The following is an 18,569-nucleotide window of genomic DNA, read 5'->3' on the forward strand; positions in this document are numbered from 1 at the left end:
ATGCAACTAGAAAATGAGACTGTGCATGTTCGCTTTAAAATGTTTACTTAACCACAATAAAAGGTTAGATGGATTTCCCAAGTGGAGCAAGTTAGGGTACCTGCTACAATGTGAAAATTTAAACAAACTTTCAACTTAGCTTCCACTCATCTATCACCTCTGACACAAAAGTCAAAAGCCCTTTTTAAGTACTAGTTAAGCCTGACTTAGGAAATGTGGTATTCCTTTTTTTTTTTTTTTCCCCTGTAGTAGTAAGGTATGAATGAAACCCCTGAACCAAGGGAATAAAAGGAAAAGAAAGAAACAGAAAGTCATGAATTCAGTCCACTCTGGCCTAAAAATACAAATAAACCAATTTAGCATATCTTATTTGGAATTCATGCTTCCTACATCCAGGGTTTCAAACTCATCTAAGCTTCATTAAAATAAGTCAGGAGACTACAATTGATGTCAAAAAATTTTCAAATATTTGTAAGAACATCTAGGTTAAGGGGGGGTGAAAGGTCATGTACTAACACACTTTTTTATAACTTAACTATAATATGTAAGTTTCCTTCAGCAAAATATTTGTAAAGTAAAACTTAGCCTTCAGATGCTTTATTTCCTTTTCATAACTACTTCCTAAGATAATAATATATGGTTCAGTATGTCTTTCTAAAGAATGAATATTTGGAGCCTGTCATCAGTGAGCACTGCTATTTCTAATGCACAGTTTCTTGTTCAGATTCATAAATAAGGCAAGTTTTACTAAGAAGGATAATACTGATTGAAAAAAATTATGATCACATTTTATTTGGCCAGTATTCATTCTTTTAAGATATTCAGCCCAAGGGTATTTTATTACTGCAATGCAATCTGAGGGTGGTCTTTCTAAGATGAATGTGGTAACTCTGCGATATGTTTATTCTCTGGAAAATCTATTTCGATGTCTAATTAGAAGCTTTTAAGCGTTTCTCTCCTCCTTCTTTGTACAAAGACTCTTGGGAGGGGAGATGGTTTTGTCTATACAGATGTTATCCCACACCTGCATTTCAGTTTATGTAAAGTTCCAAAAATATACACTGCTTTCCTCACACTTACTGTATGCTTAAAAAGTTAATAGTTTTGGCAAACCACAAAGGGCTTCAACTTGGAAAGTGTTAAATGAATATTTGAAAGATCTGGTGCGGTGCTGGATCTTTTAAATACACGTTAGCCGCTGGCCAGATCTTCACTGAGCAACCACGTGGAGATGTACAGGCACAAAGACAGGGCTAGAGGGGAGATTTTCAGGCTTGAATCCAGAGATCAGCTGTCAGAAAACTAGATCTGAGTTTAGAATCCAGGTTGACGCCCTCTGCTTCTTACAGATCCCCATGATAATCCACCTCAAACTTGCTAACAAAGGCTCTATTCACTGGCATTTCAGCTAGCCTCACATTTTCCTGTTCCTAACTGGGAGGGAAGGGAAGTGTTGTTGGTAAGTTATTCATCAAGATCAAATCTTATAAATATGTAACAGGTTTCAGCATCTGGACAAGATTCGGCCGCCTCTGGGCTTGAACAGTGATTGCAAATATCGCTGAGAGGAAACCAGGGCTGTTGGCACAGCACAATACTCTGGTTGGGCAAGTCTGAACAAGACCTGCTGAGATGAAAAGCTCCGGATGCAGGAAAGGGCAGGAATCGGGTTTCTTCCTGACAAGATTTGGAAGAACAGGTCTGATGCAATCTGTCCCCCAGGAGTCGCTCAAATTAACTAAACATTGTTCTTTCCACAGACATTCCTCAGACTGTTTTTTCAAAGGGACCCTGGGTAGATGTCCATGTTTGTGACAGACTAGAACAGATTTTGGGAGCACACTATAATCACCCAGTTACACTTTCACCTGTGTCTGATGGTGATGCTTTCCAAGTTTAGTATTATTAGGAAAATCTAATAATATTATTATTATTATTGCTAATCTTAGAGCCAATGCAGTTAACATTGATTCCAATGTCTTGACCACATGGAATTAAGTTTAATTATCAACACTTTTCGCTCATATACTCATATGGTCAAAAATGATCATTTCAGAAGCATCATATTTTTATGTGGAAAAAAAAATCACTATGAGTATCTTTTGGCTACTGTTTTCTTATAATGAATCTTGCCATGTAAACTACTAGTTCCCTTTTCTGGTGAGCTACTGTTATTTTGCATATTATTTAGAAAAGCTTCTAGGCTTAGGAAATGGATACTGATATAATCCTGACTCATTGGGGTCATGGTGGACATAGGTTTTAATAGCGCTTTCCCCTTTTCAAGTTCAGTAGCTACAATAATCTATCTCGAATCTCTAAATCAATATACCCCCCAAATTAAGTTTGAATAAGCAATGACTCCTGCAAAATGTAACAGAGGACTTCATCAAAATGATATTTTTGAATTCAAGGAATAATAGGAATTTTTCAGGAAAAGGATCTTTTAATCTTTGAAACTCGCTGTTATAAGTGCCTTCTTTTATGTTTTCTTGCTGTACATATGCGCAAATATTATGTAAAGAGATGATTTCAGTTTATGAGGGAAGAATTTCATACTCTTCTCATTAGAAGGTCTAGCAGAAGAACCTGAAACATCAGCTGCTGAGAAAATTAAATGAGGCTCTAATCTGAAGAGAGAGCTTACCTCTGGATTTTCTTCCGAAAACAAAAGCCTTGCCGAGCAGTTGCCAAGTTGGCCTGTATAGATCTTCTAAGTCCAGCTGCCATCTGTCTGGTTCAAGGTACCGAATCAGATCTTCCAAGGTACTAAAGGCAGTGACAGCATTGTTAAGCAGGTCCAGGGGCAGAGCTGCAGCGGGTAGCAGTGAGGGACTCACAGTTTCTGTGAATTGCTGAAAGTAACATGAATCTGGTATCAACTGTTTTAAAAATGACAATGGATCCCTCTGGACTCACCCGTGAAGTTAGGTAGGTAGACAAAGGCTGAAAACACGGGGAAGTGAAATCGTATTCAACCCCGGTTCACAGTAATGACTTTGCAAAGACTTCCTGTAGATGAACTTGGATGGAATTTCTGTAGGAAAAGATATTCAATGGGAAAGACATTCCTTTTCATTACCACAAACCATGGTGGATGTGGGTATCTGTGGCTTGACAAAAAAGACCATGGTTTGGTTACGGACTTACAACGGGAGCCATAACAGAGTTTACCAACTTTTGTTTTCCACTTTTCATTCTCCTCATTCTGGAAGAGTACACCGTAGTTATAAAAATGGGTGTCAGAGGAATTGAAATTTAATATAAAGTAATTAGCCCATAAAGAATTAGAAGAAAATGTTAAGTGTAAAATCCTTTGATACTGGAGAACTTGTTAATCAAGATAGAAAACACCCAAACCACAAAAGAGAACTTTGATAAAGCTACTTAATTTTTTTAAAATAAGCAGTTAAAATAGGGATACTGGGATGACATCTTGGAAAGCCATGCAACTGTCACAGGGTGGAGTGTACAAAAAAAAAAAAAAAAAAGACAAAGTCAATAGAAAATGGGCAAATTTCAGACAAGAAGCTTGAATGGCCACCATACATAAAAACACTAAAATTCATTAGTTACCAGAGATAACAAAGTGAGATATTACAGATACAAAAATGGAGACACTATTTCACTTATATGAGACTGACATTTAAAAGAAAAGGCTGCCAAAGATGTGGTTAAATTGAAATTTCTCTGCTCTGCCTGAAGAAATGACTATTAATTGGTATCACTTTAGTGGATGTGACTGATTTCCAAGGATGCTAGAGTTGAAGATGCACAGTCCCCACGTCCTTCTAATTCACTTTGGAAGTTTTTTCCCTTTTATTTGTGCATGTGGAAATATATGCACAGGGATATTAATTCACTGCCATGATGACAGGGAGGAAAAACTGAAAACAAACAGAATGTCCACGTATGGAGCAACGAATTAAAATACCCCATTTTAAATGGCAAGCACCAGGAGAAGGCAATAATTTCAGGAAAAGTTCAGTAAGAAACCCTCCCTCCTGCCAATTTTTAAAGTGGACTAAGAGTGGAGAACAGTAGATCAGAACTGAAATCAAAATAGGCAAAATAGGAGTTCCCATGTGGCTCAGCGGAAACTAATCTGACAGTATCCATCAGGATGCAGGTTTGATTCCCTAGCCTTGATCAGTGGGTTAAGGATCCAGCATTGACGTGAGCTGTGGTGTTAAGTCAGCTCGCGGATCTGACGTTACTGTGGCACAGGCCAGCGACTACAACTCCAATTCGACCCCTAGCCTGGTAACCTCCATATGCCTGTCGTGGGTGTGCTCCCACCCGCCAAAGAAAAGACAAAATAGGCAAAATACATGGAGGAGCAAACAGTCTACTTAATGTTTAAAGTTAATTAATTAATTAATTTTCAGAGGAAAGAAAAGGGATAGTATGACATAAAACATTTATGTTGATTGATGTTTATTATAGTAGTATTATACTAATAAAAAGTTGGTAACAGTTTAAATCTACAATAGTGGAATAGTTAATGACACTGCACTCATAAACTACAACGATATACAAACATTAAAAATGAGGTATAGAGCAAGACATGGAAGCAACCTAAATGTCTGTGGACAAAGAAATGGATAAAGAAGCAACAGAACAAAGGGTGGGGGAAAAATGTAATTGTAATGTATACATGTAAGGATAACCTGACCCCCTTGCTGTACAGTGGGAAAATAAAAAAAAAAAAAAAAAGAAAGAAAAGAAGCTACAGTATATAACACAGTGGAATATTACTTGGCCATAAAAAGAATGAAATAATGCCATTTACAGCAACATGGCTGGACCTAGAGACTCTCCTAGTAAGTTAAGTGAGTCATGCAGAGAAAGAAAAACATCAAATGATGTCACTTATATGTGGAACTGAAAAAATGGTACAAATGAACTTATTTACAAAGCAGAAATAGACTCATAGAAAACAAACTTATTGTTAGCAAAGGGGAAAGGAGGGACAAATTAGGAGTTTTGGATTAACAGATACATACTACTATATGTAAAACAGATAACCGACAAGGTCCTACTGTATAGCACAGGGGACTATGTTCAATATCCTATAATAAACGATAATGGAAAAGAATATGAAAAAGAACATACACATATGTATGTATAGCTGAATCATTTAACTGTACACCTGAAACTAACACAACATTACTGCAATTAAAAAAAGAGGTCCTCTAGGATTTTTTTTTATTAAAAAAAAGAAATGCCTAATAGGTAGTAAATGTCAAGAAATCCAAGCTACATAAACCAGAAATACACCACGATTTCAACACACATATGCTGAAACAAAACAAAACAAAAAATTAAAAGTGCCTAAAATTTCAAGTGTGTTCATCTACGGTTTTAATGAGAATGTGTGGTTTTCATTTTCTTTATTATACCTATCCATAATTTCAGCATTTTCTATGATAAATGAGGATTCTTTTCTTGGGGACCATGTAGAAATGATAACATTTTGTATAATAAAACATACCATCATATCAGCTGTTCCTTTTCCTCCTCATTTCTCAGATCGTGGGTAGAGACTGAAAACGACGGGCTATTGACAGCAGCCTCTGACTTTGTCTCCTTGCCATCAAGCTTTCCTTATTCCTTTTATTCTATGTTGCATAACCCTGGGTTAATCTACCTAAAATAAGTTATCACTGATCACGGGATGAATCTGGACAAATGCCTAGAGTGATTTCTCATCTGGAGGATAAAATCCAAATTCCTCACCCTGCACTCAGGACCCTCACCATCTGCCCTTTGCTCACCTTTCCCATCTAATCCTCTGCTCATCAAAGACAACGACATTTTGTCCCAATCAAGCTAGTCTCTTTACTAATTGCTGCACACGTCATATTCATCTCTGGCCTTGACCTTGTACCTCTCCCCATGCTAATGCTGTTCCCCTGCTCCTACGGGCAAAACTCTCCCTCTTGTGATCTACATAATAAATCCTGATCATTTATAACAGCCCTTCTTGAAACCCAATTCATCCATGAAAACTTTCCCAGTAACAGGACCATTTGCTCTCCCATGTATATCAATTGTGTCAACTGGCAATGAGAGCTTGCTGTACAGCACAGGGAACTATCTCTAGTCATTTGTGATGGAACATGATGGAGGATAATGTGAGAAAAATCATGTGTGTATATATATATATATATATATATATATATATATATATATATATATATATGACTGGGTCATTTTGCTGTATAGCAGAAATTGACAGAACCCTGTAAAACTATAGGACAAAAAAATAAAAATCTAAAAAAAAAAAAAAAAGACTCCTCCCCAGGCTGTCCTGTGGACATATGGCTTAAAAAGCAAAACCTGCTCTGTAAATCAGAAAAGAGGTCATCAGTTCTCTGGGGCAGACTCAGTCCCTGCTGGGATCATAGCTTTATAGGCCCAGAACTTCTCTTGTCCATGGGGGTGGGCACAGCATTTTTATAGAGCATAATCAGCAGAAATGAATGTGGCAGCTTTGGGTAAACATAACTTCATTCTTATTTTTAAAGATCTAACTTCAACAATGTCAAGGTTGTGTCTAAAATATGAGCACTAAGATATTTTCAATTAGCCTGTTCAACTTCTAAGAGTAGAAACAAATTTAATATATTCCTCTTTACTCCCAGAATTTTTAAAAAGTTGTCCAAGAAATGCAAAATCGCTTTGAGAGAAAGAACTATTATGATGGATAACTATAGGATGGATATAAATAGACAATTAGCTAATAAAAGTGTTTATTATTAATATAATCAACTTGGTTAATATTGATTACATTGATGCATATTTTTGAAAACTTTTTAAACTATAAACCAAGATGTATATGTTTATGTAAAGTGAAAACTAAAGGTCAGTAAACTCAAAGGATAATTGAGTTATGACTCATGACAATGATGATACAAAGCAAATCAAATGTATCAATCTGCCCCGAGAGAGCACAGAAAGCCAATAGGAAAAAAGTACGTCTTATTCACTAAAGTGTCAGAGTGCAGATGTATATTTTAGGCATGACATAAAATTCTTATTTAAGCTATGGATCTGACTTATTTTGCTTCTATGTTGTTGCATTTGTGTAGAGCATTCCTTCAGAAGCAATGAAAAGTTCCAACTGAAACCACTACCATGGAGATAAAGTTTAAAGTAGTTATGCAAAAAAAAAAAAAAAAAAAAAAAAGAAAGGAAAACAGAATAAGTCTGGAATGTTAGGCAAACGGATTATGCACATCTTGGGTTCAATGAAGTATTAGAATAACAATTCCCTTCAATGACAAAGGCTGCGAAAAAAACTACTTGGCAAATGTTACTGCATGCATATATTGCTTGATGGTATAAGCCTCCCTGCTTTCAAATGCCTAAATTAAAATAAGATAAAATGTAAAAACTTATCACACACACACACAGAACAGTTCCTACCCCCATCCCCCCAAACAAACAAACAAACAAACAAGCAAAACACCCAATAAACCCAGGAGGCAAGAATTAACTCACTTGCCTGGGATTCAAAGATTCAATCCCTGGACAGAATAGAGAAAGCAGAACTTTTAAGGGCTTTCTCATGACTGTCACCCCACCCAACTGGTTTAGGGAACAATCAAGTTGTTCACTTTTAAAGTTCTGCTTTTCTAAATTGTCTGAAGGGTTTTTCAGAGAAAAGGAGGAGTACTGGAAAAAAAGAAGTAGTAAGAGAAAATACCATGTAGTTTTTCTAAACTTTAATTTCTCCCCTCACCCCAAACGCCTTTCTAGTACAAGCTCATAGTCTTTCCACCCATATTTAGTGTCTACAAAATTCTAATGATATCTTTGCTATATAAAAATATTTACAATTGGGCTAAGTGCCCCAAATTGAATTGGATTTGCCCATTCTCCACTTATCTCTTTCATTAGCCATGAAAATAAATACTTAATACTAAGCTATGGATTGGTCTAAGATTATTCAGTGGATGACAATGGTCAGTAATGGAAAGCAGTTTCTTGGTTTCTGTCACATACAGAACTAACTAAATCAATATCCCTATCTCAGTGAGCCAGGAAAAAAAAAAAAAGCTTTTCTGTTACATATCTGCAGGGCAGTAGCAATAACCTGGTGGGTAACCTAATCCTAGGCTAGACCCTTTTGGAAAAGACAGATTGTGAAAGAGCAGAAATCTGAAATCTCTATTCAGTGAGTTGTCCTGTCAAACCATGCATTTCTAAAATGCCAGGGCCATGTGTTAATGATCCTATACAAGAGGAAATCTTTTCAGTTGCTTGGTGAGAGTCATTCTGAATGGCAATATGATCATAATTTGAGCCCCGATCAGGGGTCCCTAAGCCTGGGCTATATTCCTGGAGCTGCTATGTCAAGAAAGGGAATTTGAGCAAATAATAATAACCCACATGAGCCTCAGTTTCCTCCTCTGTAAAGTATGGCTGCTAAACTCATACAAGAAGGTCTGTTTTCTCCACATCCTCACCAACATCTGCCAACTCTTGTCTTCCTGACAACCAACAGGTGTGAGGTGGTATCTCATTGTGGGTTTGGTGTGCATTTCACTAGGACTAGTGATGTTGAGCATCTTTTCATGTACTTATGCCCATTTATTTGTTCATCTTCACTGGAAAAATATCTAAGTTCCTTTGCCTATTTCATAATTGAATTTTTGTTTTGTTTTGTTGGTTATTGAGTGTATGAGTTCTTTTTGGGGGGCCGCTCCCACTCCATGCAAAAGCTCCTGGGCTACAGATAGAACCCCTGCCACAGTAGCAAACTGAGCCACAGCAGTGACAAAGCTGGATTCTTAACCTGCTGAGCCACCAGAAAAATTCTGAGTTGTATGAGTTCTTTATACATTTTTGAATACCAACCCTTATCCAATACTTAGTTTGCTCATGTTCTGTCTCAGGCCACGGGTTGCCTTTTCATTTTGTTGAGTGCTTCTTTTGATGGGCAGAAGCTTTTTAGTTTGAGGAAGGGCTACTTGGTTGCTTTTGCTTTTGTTGCCATGCTTTTGGTGTCATTTCAAAAAAAAAAAAAATCCTTACAAACCTTTGGTGGTAATGTAAATTTGTTTAACCCCTCGGTAAAACAGTATGGAAGTTTGGCCAAAAAAAAAGAAAAATAGAATACAAATAAACCTATTTCCGAAACAGAAAGAGACTCACAGACTTAGAAAACAAACATGGTTCCCAAAGGGGAAAGTAAAAGGGTTATGGATAAACTAGGAGTTTGAGATAAACATATAATACTACTCTATATACAATAGGTAATCAACATGGACCTATTGTATAGCCCAGGGAATTCTACTTAATAGTCTATAATAACCCATATGGGAAAGGAATCTGGAAAAAGATGGATATGGGTATATGTATAACTGAATCACTTAGCTGTACACCTGAAACTAACACAATATTGTAAATCAAGAGTACTACAATATAAAATAAAAATTAAACTGAATTGAAAAACAGAGCTACCATATGATCTACCAATACCACTTTTGGGGTTGTAAGGAGGAAATGTGTAAGAAGAGTCTAGTAAGGAGAAGAAATGCAGACACAGATGCGCACTGAGTAGGGAGCATGTGAAAACACAGGGAGAAGGTAACCATCTACAAGCCAAGCAGAACGGCTTCAGACAAAAGCTAACCCTGCTGATGGTTGCTCTCCAACTTCTAGCCTCTAGAACTGTGAGAAAAGAAATTTCTGTTTTAGGCCATCCACTCCATGGTACTTTGAAACAGTGGCCCCATGGAACTAAAACATGCTGTCATGGAATTCTCAGTATCTATTATAGCAGCAAAGAAAGGTTAATATTATACCACCTCCACTAAATCATTTAACAAACATTTATTAAAAAAGCCCAGGAGTTTCTGTTGTGGCCAAGTGCAAACGAATCTGACTAGTATCCATGAGGATCTGGCTTCAACCCCTGGCCTTGCTCAGTGGGTTAAGGATCCGGCGGCATTGCTGCGAGCTGTGGTGTAGGCTGCAGATGCGGCTTAGATCTGGCATTGCTATGGCTCTGGCGTAGGCTGGTGGCTGTAGCTCCGACTTGAACCCTAGCCTGGGAACTTGCATATGCTGCAGGTGTGGCGTGAAAAAAATAAATAAACAAAAAGCCCATAATGTGTGCAGTGTGAGTAAAACAGACCAAAATTCTTGTACTTGCAAAGCTGAATCTGTATAAGCCAAGTATTTTGTATCACAGGAGAGAGTTATTTTCCCCTTTGCCAAAACAAAGCCAAAACTAAGAATTTGCTATTATGGGTCACGTAAGTAACTCAACAAGGATCAAACAAATTCTGGTGAGTGTGGACCATAAAAAATGAACTTAATATGAAAGAATAACTGAAAAACAAACATATTTCAACTTTCATGACTGAAAAACAACTGACAGCCCATGTGAATGGACAAAGTAATGGCCATGTGAATTAGTATTATAAGCTCAAAAAAGCAAACTGGCTTCAAGAGCAGCTCCCCTATTGACTTCTCCAGGGGGTTGTTTTAAAAAAGCAACATCTTGGAGTTCCCTGGTGGCTCGGTGGGTTAAGGACCTGGTGGTGTTGCTGCTGTTGTGAGGGTTTGATCTCTGGCTTGGGAACATCTGTATGCCATAAGCATGGCCAAAAACAAACAAACAACAACATCTTAGTGTTTCTGTATTTTATTTCATTTTATTTCTTTTTAATGTTGCACTTGTGGCATGTGGAAATTCTTGGGCTAGGGGTCTAATGAGAGCTACAGCTGTAGACCTACATCACAGCCACTGCAATGCTGAACTGAATTCTATCTACAACCTTCGCCGCAGCTTGTAGATTCTTAACCCACTGAGTGAGGCCAGGGATTGAAGCTGCATCTTCATGGATACTATGTCAGGTTCTTAACCTGCTCAGCCCCAACGGGAGCTCCTACTTTTTGTATTTTATTATTGCTAACCTAGCTGTTTTATGCATTAATTGTCATCTCCTTTTTTAGAAAAAGAAAAGCTGATTTCCTACTTGGAATAGTACTATCTGAACTGCTGAGAATTCCACAATAAATACTTATCTGGAAAAAACAAAACAAAACTGTAGCTTGTCTTTTTATTAGGATTTCTATGGCCAGCACACTTTAAAAACTACAACACTGACGATGAACCTTCCCTGGACAAATACACGCATGCAAATGTTTACCTTGAGTAGCATAGCAACTGCTGCAAAACTCTAAGGACCTTCAAAGATTTACACCAAAGCTTTCTTAGCCAAAGGCATGCAGTACATTTCACACTGATAAGAAGCTTTCACCTCATTCATACCTAATGGAAAGGTTGGTTATGCAGATTAGGTTTTATTGTAGTTATTAAAAACAAAAGAAAAACAAAATGATCACCCAGGTGTGGTAAGAGACTTAAAAATTTCAGCCTGGCCTTTTATCACTTTAAGGGGTGTCTCCAAACTTATGTTACCTAATGTCAAGCTGATATATTGACTATAGGGTTGACTTTTAAAGAGCTCAAGGAGCAGATGGGGCATGCAGACCAAAACTCCTGCCAGGAACGACTGATGGGACGTGCTGTAAAGACACAAGAATGCTCTGGAACAATTCATTTAAACATGCTTCTTGGTCCTCCCCGCCTCCCTTATCTGAATCCATCCAAAAAGTTATATGGGCTATGTTTTTAAACTACTTTTAAGCCAGCAAAGAAAACCAAATGCCTGCCTTCCTACTCAAGAACAGATGTTTTAATATGGTGTGGGTGATGCAGATTATCCATTTAAGTGAGAAATCCTGTGGGGGGGGGGCAATTGTCTTCACATCGAATCTTTACACGGAGAGGCTCTTAACTTAGAAAGCATGGCCATGGGATCAACCTTGACCCGTCTCTACAGCCAATTCCAGTGACAGCTCAGCCTGAAAACAGAACTGTGTTTACCATCCAGCTCTTCAAAGCGGTAACTTCAAGGCTCAAACCTGAACCTGACCTTGCAATGCCAGGACTTTCAGACCAACCCTGAGGAATAGCAGTGTTCTTGCCTGGGCCCAAATATGGAAAAAAAGAGATGGCTAGCTTTGTTGAAAATGTTGTCAAGTTAAAAAAAAAGGAATGTTTATGTTATAAGCACAGTTTCTTACTAAATTAGTGGATGAAACAACTGGTATTGGCCCAGTGTTCCTATCAGCAGGAGACTCAAGAACCACCACAATCTGACTCCACTTACAAGTTACAACATCGTTACCCTCAACTCCTCCTCACCTAAAGTTCATGGTCTGGAGTTGCCCCAGTTAAAGGGTTTCATTCTAATGCCAGCCCCTCAGGGTGGAAGGTCTCCCAAGAGCAGCTGACTGCAGACTGGTGAATCAGAACAGTTTTCCACTTCCGAGGTGAAACTGCGGATTAGCAGTAATAATAACCTGGACTGAAAATCAGGATTCCAGAGGAAACTAAATAACACAGTCCCAAACACATTTTCCACGGTGGCATCTGTGGGGAGCCAAAATTAAGGGTTTTTTCCTACTAAGATTTTAAAGATTATTCCTCTGAATCAAAAAATGTGACAGGGAGTTCACATTGTGGCACAGTGGAAACAAACCTGACTAGGGTCCATGAGGATATGGATTTGATCCCTGGCCTCCCTCACTGGGTTAAGGATCTTGCGTTGCCATGAGCTGCAGTGTAGGTTGCAGATGCGGCTTGGATCAAGCATTGCTGTGGCTCTGGTGTAGGCTGGTAGTTGTAGCTCTGATTCCACCCCTAGCCTGGGAACTTCCATATGCCTCAGGTGCAGCCTTAAAAAGCAAAAAAAAAAAAAAAAAAAAAAAAAAAAAAAAGTGACAGGCCATCAAAAGCTGACTCAACACATAGCAGCTACTAGTGTTTGACAACAAAGCATGGCACAGTTTTCCCCCTAATCTTATTATCCCTAATGGTTGTGGATTTGCTTCGTTACAGTCCTCTAGACAGGACTCAGAGTAAGTAACTTAAAGTGAAAGAGAAGACGGGGCAAGAACCCTTGGAAGAAAAACATACCTTCATTCAAACACTTGAATTAATGTTCACCTCTAACCAGAATCCTTCAGGCTCTTTCTTATAGGGTTTCTCTTTCAGTTCAATATTTATTCAATGTATCCTTTAATAGGCCCTACGAGAAGTTTGCAGCATGTTTTGTGGGGATGTCACTGAGATACCACAGCTAGTTGAGTAGATACTTTCGATTATCTCTTCAAGAAGTTTAGTAGTCAAATAAAATCCTCGACCTCATTCAAATTTCATATGGGTGGAAGATCTTACTTTGGATAAGAACCAACAGTACAGAACATGCTGAAACAAAATCTTTTTTTTTTTTTTTTTTTCTTTTTGGGGCCGCACCTGCAACATACAAAAGTTTCCAGGCTAGGGGTCGAACTGGAGCTATAGCTGTTGGCCACAGCCACAGCCACAGCCACGTAGGACCCGAGCTTCATCTGCAACCTACACCACAGCTCACGGCAATGCTGGATCCTTAACCCACTGGGCAAGACCAGGGATTGAACCCACATCCTCATGGATACTAGTTGGGTTCGTTACCCCCAAGCCCTAACAGGAACTCCCCAAAATCTTTATTTTACACCACATGCTAGTCTTCCAATAGCAGTCAACAACTAGTAAACGTTTGAGGAGGAAAAAAGTAACATATTCCATTCCACATAGTATTATTCTGTTAAGCACTTGCTGAGAAATAAACAATCTTAAATAAAAGATCAAGTACAGTCAATACTCCTGGGGTAAAGCAAAGATGAATTGTGTCGTGCAAATAAAACATTTAAAAAAAAGAGAAAGATCAAGCATAGTCAACAGAGAATGTGGACAAATATTAGCCTGTGCTTATGTTATATAATTCTGTGAAACTAGGTTTGTGTTTTTGTTAATGCTAAAACATGTAGTAGCGTTTAATCTTCCAGAAAAGTATTAAAAAAAAAAAAACCAAAAAACCCAAAATGTCATACTAAGTGATAATATGAAATAAATGATTAAAACAGTTATTTACCTTAAAATGGTTTGACAATCAAAAACTGAGCAAGTAGCTGAAAATGGGGATAGAAGTATAAAAATTCTTCAGATTACTTTGAGGGGAAAAATGTGATAATCTAATGGAAATAATTAGCATGTATGTAAAGGTCACCAATGACCCTACCCCTCCACCTCCACTCCCAGTGGCTGAATCTAACAGTCCATTTCCTCAGGGTCCATCCTGACACCAGCTTCCTACCTAGATAGATGCTTCTCCTTAGCTGTGCTCAGGGTCCTCTGCATCACCAACTTCTACAGGCTTGCAGTGTTCCAGGGCTCAGTTCTTGGACCTCAGCTATGTCCTGTCTGCATTCTTTCCTTAGTGATCTCACAGAGTTCTGAAGCTTTACACATGATGTTCATACTACCTCCACCTTCCTCTTTGTAACCAGCCCCCTCTGTTATCTCAGCAAGTGCATCCCAAGGTCCTTTGTTTCTCCCCCTTGCCTACACCCTGCATCCCACCTTACCTTGGCTCTACCTTCAGACGAGGGTCAGAATCTGTAATAATGTGATTTACAGTAAGAAATATGGATTTGATCTCTATCCCTTTTCTGGCAGAGTTCCTAAATCCCTAGGAATTTCCTGTGAGATGAGAGCCATAAGGGTGTCTTTTCTTATGTTAATGAGATGACTCCTGGAACACATCTAAGGATGGGGACCCCCCACCTTGGTTGCTGGGATAACCAATCTGATGACCAGATGACCAGGGGTTTGAGCTTTCAAGTCCCTGCCACCCCTCTTCCTCCTTCTTACCCACCCCCTTACCTTTTACCTTCAGGGAGGGGAGTGGGACTGGCGGTTAAATCAATTGCCACTGACCAATTATTTAATCAACTATGTCTATAATGAAGCCTCCATAAAAAAACCTGAAAAGACAGGGTTCAGAGAGCTTCTGGGTTGGTGAACACGTGGAGATCTGGGGAGAGTGGTGGGCCTGGGGAGGGCATGCAAGCCCTGATCCCTTTCCCCACACCTTGCCCTATGTGTCTCCTCTATCTGGCTGTTGCTGAGTTGTATCCTTTTAGAACAAACTGATAATCTACTAAGTAAAATACTTCTCTGAGTTCCATGAGCCATTCTAGCAAATTGATGGAATCTGAGGAGGAGGTCCTGGGAAGCTCAGATCTTTAGGCTGTCAATCAGAAGTACTGGTACCAAAAAAAAAAAAAAAAAAAAAAAAAAAAAGTACTAGAACAACCTGGACTCAAGACTATCATCCTGAACTGGAGGGAACTGATGTAATCTCTATATTGGAGCTGGCTGAGGTCAGAAGCACAGGTATCAGCTGGGCTTGTGATGGTTACTGAGGTGGGGGAGGAGCAGTCTTGTAGGACTCTCCACCTGGGGAGTCTGAGTTGAGCTGGAGTCCACCCTGCTGGTGCCAGAACATTGCTGCTAACAGTGAAACTGGTCTCAGGACACCCATAAGACTCTGGCTGCATTTCACCACCTCCAGAGCCACCAGTCTATCATCCAAGCCACCATCTGCAACAGTCTTTCAACTGGCCTCCCCGTTTCTGCCTTTCCGTTTGTTGATGAAATTTACATATCCTACCACCAATGGTTGATAGAGTATATAGTATATACACAATTTTAAAACATTTTACTTTTCCAGAAATAGAGATATGGCTTTAAACATTACATTTTTACAAAATGGCCTTTGTTTTCAAGATACTATGGGTTACTCATGGTGCAACCAATAGAAGAGGCTGGTACAGATTTCCTAAACCTTTGTATACCTGTGCCTTCTGAAATCTGCCCCTCACCCATCTCTGGGACCCTTCTGATAGACATACCCTCTGGTAGAAAGGCACTGGCCCTCCCTCAGACAGAAGACAATGTAAACAATGTTCTCCTCTTCATACACACAGTGGAATACTACTCAGTCATAAAAAAGGATGAAATAGGAGTTCCCGTTGTGGCGCAGTGGTTAACAAATCTGACTAGGAACCATGAGGTTGCGGGTTCGGTCCCTGCCCTTGCTCAGTGGGTTAACGATCCGGCGTTGCCGTGAGCTGTGGTGTAGGTCGCAGATGCGGCTCGGATCCCGAGCTGCTGTGGCTCTGGCGTAGGCCGGTGGCTACAGCTCCAATTCGACCCCTAGCCTGGGAACCTCCATATGCCGCGGGAGCGGCCCAAGAAATAGCAACAACAACAACAACAACAACGACAACAAAAAAGACAAAAAAAAAAAAAAAAAGGATGAAATAGTGCCACTCTCAGTGAAAAGGATGGACCTAGAGATGATCGTACTAAATGAAGGAAGTTAGAAAGAGAAGAACAAATACCATATGGTATCACTTATATGTGGAACCTAAAATCTCACAAATGGGAATTCTTGTTGTGGATCAATGGGTTAAGAATCCGACTAGTATCCATGAGAATGGGTGCAGTTTTGATCCTGGCCTCACTCAGTGGGTTAAGGATCTGGTGTCGCCACCATAAGCTGTGGTGTAGGTCGCAGTTGAAGGTTGAATCTGGCATTGCTGTGGCTGTGGCACAGGCCTCAGCTGTAGCTCGGATTTGACTCCTAGCCTGGGAACTTCCATATGCCACAGGTGCGGCTCTAAAAAGAAAAAAAAAATGTTACAGATGAACCTATCTATAAAACAGCAACAGACTGGGTGGTATAAAGAGCAGACTTGTAGTTCACAAGGGGAAGAGAGGGAGGGAGGGAGGTGGATGGAAGGAGAGTTTGGGGTCGGTAGATGCAAACTGTTATATTTAGGTTGGATAAGCAATGAGGTCCTACTGTCTGGCATAGGGAACTATATCTAGTCTCATGGGATACAACATGATGGGAGATAATATGAAAAAAACAATGTATATATATTTATATATGCATAAGTGGGTCACTATGCTGTACAGTAGAAACTGGTACAACACTGTAAATCAATTATAATTTAATGAAAAAAAAAAAAAAAACAGGAGAGCTACACCCACCAGCTGAAGAAACCTGAGCATTTCTGTAAGTCACCCGATAAACATTTCATTTATGTGTGTGGGTGGAGGGATCAAGGTTTAAAGCAGGGACAATACTACCTACATTAGAAAACTGTATGAGAATTGAGTGAAATAGTATCATTGAAAATTTTAATAAGCAATTAATCATGATACATAGCTGGGGATTATTGTATATATTTTACTGTACCTTTCATTATCCCCGTTATGTCAATTGTAGTCAAGAAAAACAATTATTTTTAGAAGTTTAATTTATGATTTATGTTGGTTGGTGCTAGACAGAGTGACATTACCTATTTAGTCACTGTTCATTGATATTCCCACCCAACATTCTTCTAATACTGACATGGCAAATCAGAGCTTGCCTTGTGCCACAGGGAAAATCCTTGTTCAAACTTCTTTCTCCGCTAAAACAGCTTTATATTCAGTAGCTGTTCTGGGGAGAGCAATGAGCATTTCACAACAAGTTCAGTAAATGTAAGTCTAGCTATAGTTAGGCCATGAATAACTCTATACTGAGTTAAAAAAATACATATAATAATGTTTTTAACTAGTATCTCTAGCTTCAGTTTTCTAAGTTCTTATTCCTCACAGACAAAGTCTTTATATGAAATGAGACAAAGAAAAACCACACCCAAAATGCAGGATTTCACTAGTCAGACCCATTGTGTAACTGTTATCTTAATTACAGTGTATGGCACTGTACTGAAACAAGCGCACAGTGTTCCTTTCAACCATGGAGGAAAATATGAAGAACAATTATTTTATCAAGTGTGAGGTCATTTTCTTTTGCATTTATGGGGGTGCTGTGCCTGTGGCATGTGGAAACTCAAGTGACAGAAGCCACTGCAGTGACAAGGTAGGATCCTTAACCCGCAGTGCCACAAGGGAATTCTTTTTGCATCTTAAATCATTCTGTGACATTCCTATCATGCTACAAAGTCTTCCATGCCTGTCCACAAACGGGCAGTCTTAACTCCTCCAAAAAATCAAAGTATAAGCAGTTATGTGTACTTTCACATTGGTCACTGCACTAAAAGGAAATTGTGTCACATGGTCAGAATTCTGAGCAGTTCCAAAAAAACACCTGAGGCCGGGGGGGGGGGGGGGATTATTTTTGTGAAAAGCTGCTATCTTCATTCCGCAAACACCTGAGATGTCTTTTCCTTCTGTTGATATAAACAAGGTGTGGCATTGAAAACAGCAGCAAATAAACGTTAACATCATTCTGCAACTACTGTATGAATCAGGGGCCTGCAGGGAGTGATGAAGATAAATAACCATTGAGTTGTTCTTGCCTCTTGATGGACAAACCTATGTGCCTTGGGTAAGGGCTGCAACAGTGCTTAAAAACTTAGTGCCATGAGAGCAAGTGATCCTGCCTAAAAAAAAATTTAAAGGGACCACAAAGAGGTGAGAGTTAATTTAGAGTTTAGAGAACGAGAAAAACACTTAGACGAGAAGGAAAAGCACCTTGTGTATTTATAAAGAATCTGAATTAGGAAAAAGAATGGCTTTGGATGAAGAGGAAGAGGAAGAATGGCAGAGTCATGGCCACTGGTGGGAGAGCAGATGACCAAGG

At 39.1% G+C, this 18,569-nt stretch overlaps 1 protein-coding gene across 6 annotated transcripts in view; it reads right to left on the minus strand.

Annotated features, from left to right (window-relative positions):
- Window positions 1-18,569, minus strand: part of PDGFC (platelet derived growth factor C) — a 230,619-nt gene that overhangs the window by 13,128 nt on the left and 198,922 nt on the right. For all 6 annotated transcript variants that reach the window (XM_021101285.2, XM_084972122.1, XM_084972121.1 and 3 more), the window contains one exon: window positions 2,648-2,855. In XM_021101285.2, coding sequence (XP_020956944.1) covers window positions 2,648-2,855 — 208 coding nt within the window. The remainder of the gene's footprint in view (window positions 1-2,647; window positions 2,856-18,569) is intronic.

The sequence above is a fragment of the Sus scrofa genome, chromosome 8, assembly GCF_054392235.1.
Source record: "Sus scrofa isolate SSC_HxYL_T2T_F1_AM1 chromosome 8, Sscrofa_HxYL_maternal_Yorkshire_Landrace_v2.0, whole genome shotgun sequence".
Taxonomy (NCBI): Eukaryota; Metazoa; Chordata; class Mammalia; order Artiodactyla; family Suidae; genus Sus; species Sus scrofa.